Source organism: Coregonus lavaretus (genome assembly GCF_964263955.1).
Source record: "Coregonus lavaretus genome assembly, chromosome: 17".
Taxonomy (NCBI): Eukaryota; Metazoa; Chordata; class Actinopteri; order Salmoniformes; family Salmonidae; genus Coregonus; species Coregonus lavaretus.
In genome coordinates, this window is record NC_140004.1 from 47,284,598 (window position 1) to 47,301,904 (window position 17,307).

General features: G+C 43.8%; 1 protein-coding gene across 10 annotated transcripts in view; it reads right to left on the reverse strand.

Annotated features, from left to right (window-relative positions):
• The window catches only part of LOC311144690 (zinc finger RNA-binding protein-like), a 41,233-nt gene extending 27,211 nt beyond the window's left edge, over positions 1-14,022 (reverse strand). For 3 of the 10 annotated variants that reach the window (XM_084180774.1, XM_084180782.1, XM_084180777.1), the window contains exons 1-4: positions 13,940-14,022; positions 13,640-13,721; positions 2,505-2,796; positions 1,345-1,525 (exon numbers count right to left, since the gene is read on the reverse strand). In XM_084180774.1, the coding sequence (XP_084036900.1) occupies positions 1,345-1,525; positions 2,505-2,796; positions 13,640-13,721; positions 13,940-13,976 (592 nt within the window). In that variant the 5' untranslated portion in view covers positions 13,977-14,022. Of the gene's footprint in view, positions 1-1,344; positions 1,556-2,504; positions 2,797-13,639; positions 13,722-13,939 lie in introns of all 10 variants that reach the window. The other 7 variants (XM_084180776.1, XM_084180779.1, XM_084180773.1 and 4 more) reach the window with 3 other exon arrangements.
• Positions 14,023-17,307: the final 3,285 nt, after the last annotated feature.

The following is a 17,307-nucleotide window of genomic DNA, read 5'->3' on the forward strand; positions in this document are numbered from 1 at the left end:
CGTGATAATATCCTTTACAGTAAACGAAACAATATCATTGTTTTCTTGAAGAATTTACTAAAATGGCACAGACATGCAAAAAAATAAGGGAGTGATTACCCACCTCATATTTCAACACTTAAAAACACGGAAGCCAAAACGCTGAAAACTATGGATACAACTTCTTCCACGCTCCCGCATTATCATAATTCACATGCACGCCACTGGCAATCCAGCCTATACTGGAGTTTTGTACTGAATTGGAAACAACATTCTTCATTACATTGTGTTGTTGTAGACTACGTAGGATAAATGTTTTTTTTTTAAACCTAAAAATAGCTTTTGGAGCTGGTACCAGTGGACTGGGGAGAGCGTAGCTCCCTAGGATTTATTTCCGATCAACTTTTTTTCCCCCCCTCTCCTTTCACTGTGTAAATTAACTGGATATATTTCACTGCAGTATTAAGCCTAACATTGAGCTAATGAATTATGGGCTAATATGCAAACGCTTCTGACTTAGGCTATATCTGGAGCCTGTCTTCATTGTTCTGTTGCGCAATTACTCTTGAGCAATGAGGCAATGACATGCGGTAAAAGATGCACAGGCTAAACGGCGTTTGTTGTTTAAATTTAAATACAAGTTGTTATATTAGTTGTTTTCATTAGGCCTACATGTACATTTAAGTATTATTAGCAGTTGTCACTATGACAATGAACACCCCCTGAAAGCACTGAATGGTCTGAACCAGTATCTGTGGGTTAGAGACCTCATGGTCTGAACCAGTATCTGTGGGTTAGAGACCTCATGAATGGTCTGAACCAGTATCTGTGGGTTAGAGACCTCATGAATGGTCTGAACCAGTATCTGTGGGTTAGAGACCTCATGAATGGTCTTGTCTTACCACGTTATTAGGCAGCATGCAGTCGGATGTGTTGATCAATTGATTGACAGGTGCAGAACAGTAAACTATAATCTTTCCTCTAGTGTGGATGCTCACCAACGCTCTATAGTAATGTAGCCTATAGTTTCTCATTATAGTTATCGGCTTGGTGGATGGCCTTAATAACGTTAGTTGTGGTAGTTAATTATCACAACAGAACTAGCCTACTAAGTAGGTCTAGCTAACGTTAGCGAACTTGAATTAAATAAATATGAAATTACACGTAGACTTGTTCACTTGAATTTTATACTTTATAAAATTGACTCTGGCAAGTGAAGCGGAAGTCTAATCCGTCACTTCCGTTGTTTGGCTGTGCCCCATCGCAACGTTCAAAAATGGAGGTGGATAGTACGATGAACACGTATTAATTGAACGTCCAAATCAAAGGAAGGACTATATCTAGTAAATGTAAGGCCGCCATCACCTGGTAGGGTTTTCTTCCACGTGGTGTCCCAGGATGTGTTAAGGGAAGCGGTCTGGTAGTAAGCCTCGGCCGTGGGTTGGGGCTGTACGGCTACCGCAGCGCTAGCTACGGGTTGCTGGTAGTACTGCTTAGGGTCGTAGGTTACCGCCGGCGCCGTGGACCGCACGTAGGAGTAGGAGTCCTGAATGGGGCGGGGAGAGCACAGGGGAGTCTGTCAGGAAAAACATCAAATACGGGAGGTTTATTCACCTTTATTTAACCAGGTAAGCCAGTTGAGAACAAGTTCTCATTTACAACTGCGACCTGGCCAAGATAAAGCAAAGCAGTGCGATAAAAACAACAGAGTTACATATGGGGTAAAAAACATAAAGTCAATAACACAACAGAAAATATATATACAGTGTGTTCAAATGTAGTAAGTTATGGAGGTATGTAGCTAAAACTACATTCATGGTTTAAAAACATTGGATTGGTGTTCACACATGGTAGGAGGGAGGTTAAGAGTGTTGTGCCAGTAACCAAAAGGTCGCTGGTTCTAATCCCCGAGCCGACTAGGTGAAAAATCTGTCGATGTGCCCTTGAGCAAGGCACATAACCCTAATTGCTCCTGTAAGTCGCTCTGCTAAATGACTAAAAATTTAAATGCATGACGGGGAATCTGCAGGTGCAGGAGTGCAATAAGAAACGTATTTTGACGTAATTTACAAAGTTATTCAAACCTATTTAGCCCTGATCTAACATCACAGCAGCGCCTGCACAGTAGGCCTAATTGAAAACATTGGCAGGAGTTTTGATCACAGCTGACAGGAGTACGGGGGGGTAAAGATGATCCCAAGCTGCAGTTTAAAGTCTCTCCCCCCAATCATTCAGCTGTTCTGTGATAAAAAAAACAAACAGAATCTGGGCTTAAAAATAATGAGACTTAAAAAAAAAAATGTTAAAGCCTAAAACCTGAGGTGACGCTCCAAAATAACGAATGAAATGGGGACCCTTATCAACGCTTCTGAAAAATAAGTTAAAGAAGCTTAGAGGGGAAAGAAGTCTATTAGCCATTTCTACACCAACCGTTTCCTTGTTCGTTATTACCCAGGGTACATTTCAGCATGAAAAAAAAATGAATAAACACTCAAACAATGTGTTGAATTAAAACAATGAGTTACCTGGTAACCCACCTGGTAGTTCTGGGAGGTGACCGGGGGAGGCGGCGGGGGGACGTCCGGCTGGCGTTGGGCGTAGCCGTAGTCAGCGGTGGCGTGCGCCGGCTGGTACCCTCCGTAGGCCGCGGCGGTGGCTGCTGCTGCCACGGCGACGGGGGCGGGCCTGGCTACGGCAACTGTGGCGCCGGTGGGAGCGTAGGCTGCTGCCACAGTGTGGGCCGCCACCGGCGCCTGGTGTACCGTGTAGCTGGCCACAGTGGTAGGGTGGGAGTAGGCCACCGGGCCCGCCTGCTGACTGGAGAAGGAGGGAGGAGAGAGAGAGAGAGAGAGAGAGAGAGAGAGAGAGAGAGAGAGCAGAGAGAGAGACAGAGAGACAGAGACAGAGAGAGACAGAGAGGGGAGAGAGAGAGAGAGGGAGAGAGAGACAGAGAGAGACAGAGAGAGAGACAGAGAGAGACAGAGAGAGAGACAGAGAGAGAGAGAGAGAGAGAGAGAGAGAAGAGAGAGAGAGAAGAGAGAGAGAGAGAGAGAGAGAGAGAGAGAGAGAGAGAGAGAGAGGGAGAGAGACAGAGAGAGAGAGGGAGAGAGACAGAGAGAGAGAGAGGGAGGGGAGAGAGACAGAGAGAGAGAGAGAGAGAGAGAGAGAGAGAGAGAGAGAGAGAGAGAGAGAGAGAGAGAGAGAGAGAGAGGGGAGAGAGAGAGAGAGAGAGAGAGAGAGAGAGAGAGAGAGAGAGAGAGAGAGAGAGAGAGAGAGAGAGAGAGAGAGAGAGAGAGAGAGAGAGAAGAGAGAGAGAGAGAGAGGAGAGAGAGAGAGGAGAGAGAGAGAGAGAGAGAGAGAGATCAGGTGGGTTGACTGCTGACTGGAGAGGTAGGGGAATATTAAGGGTGAGGCAGAGTTCTGATAGCAGGTCATGTCTGCAGGATTTTCCATAAGCACGGCCGTCAGCTAAATAGGCGATCAGACTCATTGTAAGACGGCTTCTTTTTCCACTTCATAAATGAACTAGGCTTCTTTTCAATTTTTACGTTTTAATTCGCTGGGTCATAAAAAAAAAAGTCTGTGACCTTCTCCCGCTAGAATGAACGATATGCATCTTCTAGTGATCTATTGATAGGACAGGGGTCTGTCAGTCACAAAGCCAGCGATAACAGGGACACACTGCAGGTTTGACAGTCCACCGTTTGTCCCACCTCTCAGTACCAGTGTTATTTTTTTGTACGCTGTGGTTGGCTGCAGTCAACATGTATTTTCACGGAAGAGGGAGAGCATTATGCTTCTTCATTGTCTACTGTGAGTGAACTTACATGGCTCGTGTAATGGAAGTGGTAACGATGAGTTGAAATCCACTTCATTGTTGTTTCACCAACTGATTTCAGCCAGTGTGTGGCTGTGGATTGACTGCATTGTTTGAATGAAATATGTTGGCATATTGGCAGTTAATTTGAACAATTAATGGAATCATTCATCCAAAACTGTCTAGCTAGTTAACACAGTGCAGGCAAATTCTTCACATTGATTGTTTTACACAATATCTTATCACAGCACTGGCAAACCATGGTTGACCATCTACCTGACAGAAATGGCTGACTTTTATCCAATCATAAGGTTTATGACCATTCTAGTATTCTAATTCTATGGCGACAACACTGCCCCCAATCGCTCCCCAAGGAATAGTATGGCGCGTCTCAGATTCCAGGTAGCACAAAAGTATGTTGAATGCCGGAGCATATTACAAAGAGCCGCCCGTTGGTGACGTAAACAATAACATTAGCTACTCTCCTTTTCTACTAGGGGTGTAACAGCTGTGAACCACAGTTCGGGACTTATTGCAGTTTTGGGGGGGGACACGGTTTGGTACAGCAGGAAAATGAAAAGCCAACTGTTGCTGTAGTGAATTTGTTTATTTAAGAAAATATTTTTAAAAAAGTGTTGGTTTTCCTGATTCCATATATGATCATGAGTCATGATGAGCGCACCATCAGGAATTAACACTTTTCTTAAAATGAAAACATGATTATGAAGTGCAACATGGATGTGAAATCAATATGTAAAACATTTTATAGGCCTACGCCTATAGATATATAAAAATATGCGCACTTGTGCGACTCTCACAAAGGAGGCATGTCTGTAGCATGGTACTTCTCATTTCCCACTCCTGGGGTCACGTCGACATCCCCTCCTGGGGTCACGTCGACATCCACTCCCGGGGTCACGTCGACATCCCCTCCTGGGGTCACGTCGACATCCACTCCCGGGGTCACGTCGACATCCACTCCCGGGGTCACGTCGACATCCACTCCCGGGGTCACGTCGACATCCACTCCCGGGGTCACGTCGACATCCCCTCCCGGGGACACGTTGACATCCCCTCCCGGGGTCACGTTGACATCCCCTCCCGGGGTCACGTGACATCCACTCCTGGGGTCACGTGACATCCACTCCTGGGGTCACGTGACATCCCCTCCTGGGGTCACGTTGACATCCCCTCCTGGGGTCACGTTGACATCCCCTCCTGGGGTCACGTGACGGACTTTCACTGTTAAGTAGCTCTCTGTAGCCCTGCAGGTCCATCCAGCTGTGGTAAGCTCAACACAGTGTGCGTTACCCAATTCATTGGCAACGACAACGTCGGCTTTAGCTTGCTTATATAGGAGTGGGTACTACCCATTCGCTGAAATGGGTGCAAGGGGGAAGTTTAACGTAGCTCGACCACTTTTCACGGTGCTGAAACCCCTTATTCTTCTCAACCGTCGAGAACGGGCTCTACTCAACCGTCGAGAACGGGCTCTACTCAACCGTCGAGAACGGGCTCTACTCAACCGTCGAGAACGGGCTCTACTCAACCGTCGAGAACGGGCTCTACTCAACCGTCGAGAACGGGCTCTACTCAACCGCCGAGAACGGGCTCTACTCAACCGCCGAGAACGGGCTCTACTCAACCGCCGAGAACGGGCTCTACTCAACCGTCGAGAACAGGCTCTACTCAACCGTGTAGGATAATTGTTATCGCAACGCACCGACAAACAATGCCTTTATAATTCACCCTCATGTATTAGGCTAATAAAGTCTATTTGAATAGTCCTGCGCTTCACTTCATTCAAAGCCTACTCCTCTATTCTAAACTCCAGCTGGTGCGGCTGGCTGTAGTCTGAGAATATCATCTATTTCTAATGAGTCGGTTAATAATTCAAAGCGGCTGGTGAGAATTCAATAAGACTACATCCTCAAGCTGCCTGGTCGCCATGGTTCCCAACATCCCGCCGAGCTCCAACCGACCGATCTGTAAGTCACAGCTAAACAATGTGTGGAGTCGGTGTGTGTGTGTGTGTGTGTGGGGTGAAGTGGATAAGCGTCACCCATTATTAAAATTACCTGACGCACCCAAGGAGGCAAAACGGTGGTATCAGCCACAGAACAAGTGCCACCTCCAACACAGGCCTTGAGCTACTCCTCTCTCCCACTAACACATGGAGAGGCTCACTCCAATGAGCTCAGCGCCATAACCTACAAAGAGGTTCCAAAACGTAAACGTCAACACATTACATGACTGAGGCTTGCAACCCTGCAGTAACAAGGCACGTCATCTACCTCCTGTGCCTGGTTTTGTGCACAAACCACGTTGGTGACATTTGGTGGGATGCAAAAAACAAACAATCATGGGGAAGAGGCCCTTTCATAAAACGTTTACAAAAATAAAAAACACATTTAATTTCCACTGGCGTGGTGATGATCCCATACTACCACCACATAAGAGGTGGATTTATGGCTGGGCAATATATTGAATTACTACATTACATTTACGTTACGTTTTAGTCATTTAGCAGACGCTTTTATCCAGAGCGACTTACAGTTAAGTGAGTGCATACATTTTCATACTGCCCCCCCCCCCCCCCCGTGGGAAACAAACCCACAACCCTGGCGTTGCAAGCTCCATGCTCTACCAACTGAGCTACAGGGGACATAATGTTCAAAATGCCTGTATCGCAAGAATCAAGTTGTTTTTAATTAGCATTTGACTTTTTGGTCTTCACCACACTGACACCAGGCCTCTCACCCTGCCACTCACAGATGAAAGATCACTTCTTCCTCTGACAAGCAGTTTCAACTCATTATTTGCATCTAAGGTTTGGTCCAACCAAGGTTATTATAGTAAACTAAAACTAAATCATAAAAACCAATTTAGTAAACAGAAATAAAATTAACAAATAGTTGAAAAACTAAGACTATCGTCGACTCCAAACCGAAATAAAATGAAAACCATGAATTATGTTCAGCTTTAGTTTCCTTCCTTCAATTTTGGGCAAAGATTTGAATGGAGTTTAAGCTTCCCCCCCCCCGAATGGAGTTTAAGCTTCTGAATCTGGCGGGTCACGTTGAGATTGACTTGAATTTAAAAGAACATAGACTCAGCGACATGACGTTGCCACGAGCAGCAAGTCGAGTTCCCCTGCTCAGACGTTGCATGCATCAACCAAGGGGTTGCGCATCACGTCGTCGACTGTGCAGTCGTCGACTGTGCAGTCGGCCACCAGATTGCGATAACGTGTCGGTCGTGTTCCTCTGCTCAGACGTTGCTGACCTTACAACGCCTAAATAGCTATTATACGCATCAGCTAACTACATATGGTATAGAAGTCTGGTGCTCGACTGTACAGTCGTTGACGTGGCACGCAACCTACAGTGAGGGAAAAAAGTATTTGATCCCCTGCTGATTTTGTACGTTTGCCCACTGACAAAGACATGATCAGTCTATAATTTTAATGGTAGGTTTATTTGAACAGTGAGAGACAGAATAACAACAACAAAATCCAGAGAAACGCATGTCAAAAATGTTATAAATTGATTTGCATTTTAAATGAGGGAAATAAGTATTTGACCCCCTCTCAATCAGAAAGATTTCTGGCTCCCAGGTGTCTTTTATATAGGTAATGAGCTGAGATTAGGAGCACACTCTTAAAGGGAGTGCTCCTAATCTCAGTTTGTTACCTGTATAAAAGACACCTGTCCACAGAAGCAATCCATCAATCAGATTCTAAACTCTCCACCATGGCCAAGACCAAAGAGCTCTCCAAGGATGTCAAGGACAAGATTGTAGACCTACACAAGGCTGGAATGGGCTACAAGACCATCGTCAAGCAGCTTGGTGAGAAGATGACAACAGTTGGTGAGATTATTCACAAATGGAAGAAACACAAAAGAACTGTCAATCTCCCTCGGCCTGGGGCTCCATGCAAGATCTCACCTTGTGGAGTTGCAATGATCATGAGAACGGTGAGGAATCAGCCCAGAACTACACTGGAGGATCTTGTCAATGATCTCAAGGCAGCTGGGACCATAGTCACCAAGAAAACAATTGTAACACACTACGCCGTGAAGGACTGAAATCCTGCAGCACCCGCAAGGTCCCCCTGCTCAAGAAAGCACATATACAGGCCCGTCTGAAGTTTGCCAATGAACATCTGAATGATTCAGAGGAGAACTGGGTGAAAGTGTTGTGGTCAGATGAGACCAAAATCGAGCTCTTTGGCATCAACTCAACTCGCCGTGTTTGGAGGAGGAGGAATGCTGCCTATGACCCCAAGAACACCATCCCCACCGTCAAACATGGAGGTGGAAACATTATGCTTTGGGGGTGTTTTTCTGCTAAGGGGCAGGACAACTTCACTGCATCAAAGGGACGATGGATGGGGCCATGTACCGTCAAATCTTGGGTGAGAACCTCCTACCCTCAGCCAGGGCATTGAAAATGGGTTGTGGATGGGTATTCCAGCATGACAATGACCCAAAACACACAGCCAAGGCAACAAAGGAGTGGCTCAAGAAGAAGCACATTAAGGTCCTGGAGTGGCCTAGCCAGTCTCCAGATCTTAATCCCATAGAAAATCTGTAGAGGGAGCTGAAGGTTTGAGTTGCCAAACGTCAGGCTCGAAACCTTAATGACTTGGAGAAGATCTGCAAAGAGGTGTGGGACAAAATCCCTCCTGAGATGTGTGCAAACCTGGTGGCCAACTACAAGAAACGTCTGACCTCTGTGATTGCCAACAAGGGTTTTGCCACCAAGTACTAAGTCATGTTTTGCAGAGGGGTCAAATACTTATTTCCCTCATTAAAATGCAAATCAATTTCTAACATTTTTTACATGCGTTTTGCTGGATTTTTGTTGTTATTCTGTCTCTCACTGTTCAAATAAACCTACCATTAAAATTATAGACTGATCATGTCTTTGTCAGTGGGCAAACGTACAAAATCAGCAGGGGATCAAATACTGTTTTTCCTTCACTGTATGATCAGGAGCACTTCACACTGCCACAACGTGGTAGCTACTGTCCCAAAACAGCAGAGATGTTTAGCCTCGCGCAACTGGTTGTTGAGGAAATGTACCCACTACGACTGTTTACTTGTTGGATCTTTGTCATCTCGCTGAGTCTACCTTTAAACCTAACCTATGACCTGACACACCACTGTGGGGCAGTATAAGGTGCTAAGAACTGACGTCCAAAAACACAACTATAACAGATGCGAGGCTATACGGACACGCCTGGTTCTCAAATTGATGTTGCGCAGTTGAAAGTCGAGTGAATTAGGTTCAATTAGTTTAGTCACTCGTCCTGATGATCCCTTCCAAGCCAGTGTGTTTCCCAGCTAGCTAGTTTATGGCGCTAGTTAAACCTAATAGTTATTTTACTTTGATGGGCGACCAACTAATAACTTTTAGTATTGATCCCCATCTGGACGTCACCGTGACATGCCAATTCGCTAACTTTAATAGACAATCCAGTACGAATGGCCAGTGCAACGTTGTTGTATCGGAGGTGCTTCCCACCGGGCAGCTGCATCACATCGTCGGTAGCCCATTTTATTTTATTTGGAGTAGAATAGCAGCCTACATGAGCAATAACATGTAATAATTGGTAGTAACCATAAGGATGTCACCGTGATTCAGTCTACTGCTCAATCGGGAGTGTCCTTCGCTTGCCGAGCTGTTACGTAAAGGAGAGGGAAGTAGCTAGATAGTGTAGCCAATATCAGGACAGGGCGACAGCTAAAGCACTTTTATTGTACCGATATTCACAGAAAGTGTACAACTACAGCATTAATATCTACATTAGTGTTTAAAAAACCTGAACAATTACTCTGATCAAAACGGAATGATTCTGAACCCTCAAGTGTTTCAAATTCTTGCAGAAATATCTAGCCACAACCATAGACTAAGCTAGCTGGGAAGGTCTCATCAGGACAACTGACTGAACTGAATCCTTTAGTCTCCACTCTCAGCTGTGTCCAAATAGCCTCCGCTCCTAGCCTCCCACGCATAGGCTACTTTCTGTCCCGAACAATAAATCTAAAACAAAATAGAAATGTTTTTATAAAACTAAAATTAAAATAGTTACCTCAGACCTGAAATCTAACTTATTATTTTTATTTGAAATTCAGTTTAACTAAAATAAAAACCCAAACGATTATAACCTGGACACCAAAATACAGATGTACTGTAATAGAGGATAACTTAACCTTTCTAAACGATACCCTTGTGTCTCAAATCCCAAAATTCAGAACAGAGGAGACCCTACTAAAACCGAGTGTATCAATGAACATGATTGCAGAAAATTCATGCTCAAAGTGAACAGGCTGTTGTTCCAACAGTTGGAGACGGACAGGAGGGTGTATTGATAACAGTTCAACCTTGCTGGCAGACTTTATAAAAGATTAGCTTGCTACTCACTAGCATGTGGGCTTGTGCTTGAGATTATTTAGAAAACGTGTCAATTTTCTATAATGCCTGTTACCAGAAGTTGGTAATTATTAATGGATTGTGCATGGTTCTGTTTTTATTTATTTTTTATAACAAAAAAAAAAGGGAATTTTCATAGACTTGAAAGCCAGATCAATTACTGGAATAAAAGCTGGTTAACCTATTTTTATATAAATAATTACATTATTACTGGATCTTATAGTTGTGGAAGGCTTATATTTAGCAACTCCTGAATTAATTAGATTATTCCTGGGTGTTTGAAGAGCAGTGTATTGACCTTTAAATTGTGCAACAAAGCTTATTTAGAGAAAACAAAATTGAGATCGTGAATTTCCCCTAAGTTTGAAAATAATAAATTGAGATAATAAATCGAGATAGGCCTAAAAATCTAATCACCCATGTGGATTTAGCCAAGACATCCTAGTGTCCGTCATCCCTGATTCCAAACAGGAAAGAAGCCTCGGCGTAACCTAGACAACCGTTTGGGTCATGAACTCCCAACTAGGTCCATATGAAATCCATCAACCTTGTAGGATAGTCTTTGAAGCCCAACCCAAAACAATGTCGTATCACAGCTGCAAAATGTCATTCGCTCACGCGCTGGCTCTCCCCCAAAGCACCGAATCATCATAACACCAACATCATTCCTCAATTCGGTCAGACAAATTCTGGTCTAGAAACATGTTCATTTAGATTTGTCAAAATTAATTGGGTGCCAATTCCTCATAGTTAGCCAGACTCAGTAAGTCTTAAATAAAATAACATTTAATTTCTGGTTTAATAGGCTACATCTCAATTAAAGCTTTATTTGGCTTTGTGTCACTTCCAACGTTATTAAAATGAAGTTTTTGCACACAAGAAATGAATCACTGAAGATGCTGCTGCCCATTTCCTTCATTATGGATGCTTTCTGTCACACAGTTGGTCTCCATGACCACTAGGGATGGGAATTGCCAGTGCCATCACGATACAATATCATCACCATACCTAGGTGCCGATAAGACACGTATTGCGATTCTCACAATTCGATACTGATTTTTATTTGCGATTCGATGTTCCAAACACCATAAGTCTGCTACAGAGGGACAAGACAGCCGTGAGAAAACTAGTTTTGATCAGTCAGTTCAGAGCACAGGAGGCTGGTGGCAGCTTAATTGGGGAGGACGGGCTCATGGTAATGGCTGGAGTGGAATAGGTATCGCCACATGGTTTCCATGTGTTTGATGCCATTCAATTCGCTCCGCCATTCAATTCGCTCCGTTCCAGCCATTATTATTACATTTTACATTTTAGTCATTTAGCAGACGCTCTTATCCAGAGCGACTTACATATTTTTTTTTTTTTTTTTTTTTTATACTGGCCCCCTGTGGGAATTGAACCCACAACCCTGGCGTTGCAAACACCATGCTCTATCAACTGAGCTACATCCCTGCCGGCCATTCCCTCCCCTACCCTGGACGACGCTGGGCCAATTGTGCGCCGCCCATGAGTCTCCCGGTCGCGGCCGGCTGCGACAGAGCCTGGATTCGAACCAGGTTCTCTAGTGACACAGTTAGCACTGCGATGCAGTGCCTTAGACCACTGCGCCACTCAGGAGAATCCGTCCTGCCCTCAGCAGCCTCCACTGGTTCAGAGGGTTGGCATGGCGATGGCGTTTTGTCTAGCGGCCAGCCAGCCGACAGGGAAGAAAGGGAAACCATGCTCTGCCTGTTAATGCCATGAAGAACAGCCTTGGTCTAAATGTATTGAAAGTTTAAGTAAATAACAGCACAACCTCAGGAGGTGGCCTGTCACCTAAAACTTTTACAGATGCACAATTGAGAGCATCCTGTCGGGCTGGCTCACCGCCTGGTACGTCAACTGCACAGCCCACAACCACAGGGCTCTCCAGAGGGTGGTGCGGTCTGCACAACGCATCACCGGGGGCAAACTACCCGCCCTCCAGGACACCTACAGCACCCGATGTCACAGGAAGGCCAAAAAGATCATCAAGGACAACTACCACCCGAGCCACTGCCTGTTCACCCCACTATCATCCAGAAGTCGAGGACAGTACAGGTGCATCAAAGCTGGGACCGAGAGACTGAAAAACAGCTTCTATCTCAAGGCCATCAGACTGTTAAAAACAGCCATCACTAGCACCGAGAGCCTGCTGCCTACATACACTTGAAAAATCACTGGCCACTTTAATAAAGGGAACACTAGTCACTTTAATAATGTTTACATATCTTGCATTACCCATCTCATATGTATATACTGTATTCTATACTATCTATTGCATCTTAGACTTTGATAATGACATTGCTCATCCATATATTTATATATTCTTATTCCATTCCTTTACTTAGATTTGTGTGTATTGGGTTTTCGTTGTGGAACTGTTAGATATTACTTGCTAGATATTGCTGCACTGTCGGAACTAGAAGCACAAGCATTTCGCTACACTTGCAATAACATCTGCTAACCATGTGTTTGTGACCAATAAATTTGAAGTCATACTAATACGAGTGTCCCGGATTTAGATTTAGTCTATGAGACCAGGCTGTCTCCCCATCTTGGCACTCCCTCACAATTGTAAAAAATATTTCGGAAGCTGTAGAAATGCATTTATTAAAGGTCTATATTCATTTTTTTTGCCACATTTATTCTATTACAGACACCTTATTGCATTATTTTTAATTATGTGAGCTAAACATAAGATATATAAGAACATTGTTCTTAAAGTATCATTTTTTTTAAAAAGATGACCAATGTTACTGTCCCCACTACAACAACAAAAAATACATGTAATTTTGTCCTTGAAACATTGAATTGAAATACTGTAGAATTCCATTCATACCTATGGAGGACCGCTCCTACTGGGGAGTGACAATATGGCCGATAGGTGGCTTCAAAATCAGCAATCCAGGATTTAGATACACATTGCTTACTACCCCCTTGAGAAAATTCAGACAAATTACTAGACAAACTTGATCCGCGCAATCAGTATACGACATCTGACAGAAGCAACAAAAGTAATACATTCTATTACCGAAGTGTTCTTGTACCGAATTTCGGTATACCGTAACAGTACTACAATCTGTAGCTACTGTTGGGAGAGTGTCATTCGTGACCTCCGTCGGAAGCGTAGGAGACGTGAGAAACTTGCACGTTTTTCGAGAATCGATACCTCTCGAAATTCTCATCGTTGAGAACAGACCCTTGTTCTTAGCTGGCCAGCCACTGGCAGATGTCTGCTCTGCACAATCCTTACTACCACCCCCCCCCCTCCCCCAACTTGAAACAATAGCAACCTAGCTACGGGGCCATCACAGCGGCTACACAACCGTAAATTGGCCTCGAGCGGTGATGGATCGCATATCTCCCAAACGAGTCGTTTCTTACCTGTACTGCGCAGCAGCACCGTGGGTAAATCCAAAGTAGTTGCCGGTAGCCATTTTGGCATCTTCACCAAGCCGGCTGGGCACTGCAGAGAAGGAACAGATACATTGAGGGTAAACGGTAGGCTAGCTAGCTAGTTACTGTTAGCAGCGATACCCCCGCATATTAGTGCAGAGGCGTAAAACAAGCAAAGATAGCACCTTAAGACACACCCGACCAAACCCAGCTTTCCCCGTAAACATGATACATAATTAATAGTCTTGAAATGTATTTATTTGTTTGTTTTTATAAACATTTACTCACCATAGGTGAAGGAGACCACTGGACATATGGGAATCATTTGGTTCGTGTTTCTCAGACGACGAACTCTGACTCATAACCCTGCGTATGCGTTTTATATGAGGTCGGACCAGGAAATGGACCCGCACATGCGCGCTACACGCAGACGTGATGGGAATTGTAGTTCTACTAGGCCGATCGATTTGTTTTCCTCAAGGTCGACTGACTGTGCCATAATATGATATCAAATCATAGACAATATGAAATGTGTCTATATGCATTGGGTCTAACTAACTGTTATAAGATAAGTAACACCATTCATTGGTTATGTTAAAAGAGTATAATATGCCATAGCAGATGCTTTTATGACATAGGTGGTTTGGAGCCTTGCATGATGATGAGTAACCTTGCCGGAGAGCTGAAGACAGCTTTAGCTCAGTGGGATAACAGTCAGGGAGATTTTCCTGGCCACTGTGCTTCTGCCTCTGCATTGCTTGCTCTTTGGGGTTTTAGACTGGGTATCTGTAAATCACTTTTGTGACAACTGCTGATGTAAAAAGGGCTTTATAAAATACATTTGATTGATTCATGTGAATAGCAGGAGACCTGGGGTGCGTTCAGTTCAACGTTTAATTCAACGAAACGGTAATGTACTGAATGCCAGTTGAGGAACGGTGTGAATATGGTGGCACAGAGGGAGATTGTGTATGGTGTGTGCTGCACAAGTCAAAAATCGAATCAAATGTTATTTGTCACATTCTTCGTAAACAACAGGTGTAGACTAACAGTGAAATGCTTACTTACGGGTCCTTCCCAACAATGCAGAGAGAAAGACAATAGAGAAATAATAGAAAAATAAAACACGTAATAATAAAAGTAATAATAAATACACAATGAGTAACGATAACTTGGTTATATACACGGGGTACCAGTACTGAGTCGGTGTGCAGGTGTACGAGGTAATTGAGGTAGATATGTACATATAACTAGGAATAAAGGGACAGATAATAAACAGTAGCAGCAGCGTATGTGATGAGTAAAAAAAAAAAAATCAAAAAAGGCTCAATACAGATAGTCTGGGTAACTATTTGGTTAACTATTTAACTAATTATTTAGCAGTCTTATGGCTTGAGGGTAAAAGCTGTTCAGGGTCCTGTTGGTGCATCGGTACCGCTTGCCATGTAGTAGCAAAGATAACGTTCTATGAATTGGGTGGCTGGAGTCTTTGACAATTTTTAGGGCCTTCTTCTGACACCGCCCGGTATAGAGGTCCTGGATGGCAGGGAGCTCGGCCACAGTGATGTACTGGGATTTATACACTACCCTCTGTAGCGCTTTGCGGTCGGATGTTTAAGCAGTTGCCGTACCAAGCGGGGATGCAGCCAGTCAAGATGCTTTCGATGGTGCAGCTGTAGATCTTTTTGAGGATCTGAGGGCCAAATCTTTTCAACCTCCTATGGGGAAGAGGCATTGTCGTGCCCTCGACTGTGCTGGTGTGTGTGGACCATGATAGGTCCTTAGTGATGTGGACACCGAGGAACTTGAAGCTCTCGACCCGCTCCACTACAGCCCCGTCAAAACAAATCAAAGTTTATTGGTCACGTACACAGTTTAGCAGGTGTTATAGCGGGTTCAGCGAAATTATTATGTTACTAGCTCATAACAACGCAATAAAATGTCAAACAAGTACGCAAATAATTTAAATGTAAAAAAAAAAAAAAGTTACAAAATAAATCAATAAATCAAGAACATCAGGACGAATCCAATTAACAACCCAAATAGCAATGTAGCAGTAATCAAAATGCATATGTACAATCTATACGTATATACACCGGGAGAATTTACACACGATCAGCTAAGAATGATATGTCCGGCACAGGAGGTTGGTGGTACCTTAATTGGGGAGGACGGGCTCGTGGTAATGGCTTGTGCGGAATAGGTGGAATGGTATCAAATATAGTACATCACATGGTTTGATGCCATTCCATTTGCTCTGTTCCAGCCAATAATATGAGCCTCCACTGATGTCCAGCAGTAGATATATTACAGTAAGATGTATATTTACAGCAGTAGATATATTACAGTAAGTCAAGACTCCAGTATAGAATAAATATGTGGTGTGTATAAACAGTGGAAATAAATACAATGTACAGCAGTAGAACTATTAGAATGAGCGATGTTGGGGATATAGTATGGAAATAAACAGTATGGAAATACTCAGTGGGAAACGGGACGTGACCCGTGGTTCAATGTCTCTCTGACATGGGACAGCAGTGTTGGCTGTAAGTGTGTGTGTGAGTTTGTGTGTAAGTGCGTGTGTTTATGAGTATGAGGTGTGTGTGTTTTTTGTGTGTGTTTTGTGTGCATTACCTGGTAGATGGCCAGTGATGGAGTTTTGAGTTTTGAGTTTTAATATTGATCAGGCCACACCTCACCACACCCACCAAACAGGAGCAAACGTACCTCAAAAGCAGTTGAAGAGCGGTGTGAACCGTTTTTGGGGGAAACGTGTCGTTCAGTACAAACCATCACACAATGTAGCAAGCGTTGAATCGAACTGAACGCACCCCCAGTTTCAAACCCTCTTGGTCACATTAGTGCTGTGAATTTGATGGGTCTCTGTGAGGAGGAGGTCAAAGGGGGTGAAGACTAACTCGTAAACTCATGTGACCATATGCCTGAGATTTTGAAGACTTGCATTGCCTAATGCCAAGGCTTTAGCTCAGTGGGGCACAGGAAACGAAGGTTTGAACCAAGACATTGTTTGAACTGATCAGTCAGCTAGAAAAGTGGTCCAGCAGCCAGAATGTTGCTGGTTCAAGCCCTAGTGTGTGTCTGGGGGTGTTGGGGAAAGGCAGAAGACAGGTTGTCTTCAAATTGACAATAAAGTCTATATTATATTCAATTATATTCTATATTATAAACTGGGTGGTTCGAGACCTGAATGCTGATTGGCTGACAGCCGTGGTATATCAGACCGTATACCATGGGTATGACAAAACATATATTTTTACTGCTCTAATTACGTTGGTATCTAGTTTATAATAGCAATAAGGCACCTCGGGGGTTTGTGGTATATGGCCAATATACCACAGATAAGGGCTGTATCCAGGCAGTCCGCGTTGCCCGCGTGATTAAGAACAGCCCTTAGCCATGGTATATTGGCCATATACCACACCCCATCCGGCCTTATTGCTTAAATATACAACCGCACTACATACATAAAATGTATCCAAATATGATTAAAAATATATATATATACAGTGGGGGAAAAAAGTATTTAGTCAGCCACCAATTGTGCAAGTTCTCCCACTTAAAAAGATGATAGGCCTGTAATTTTAAGGTAAACGTCAACTATGACAGACAAAATGAGAAGATTTTTTTTTTTTAAT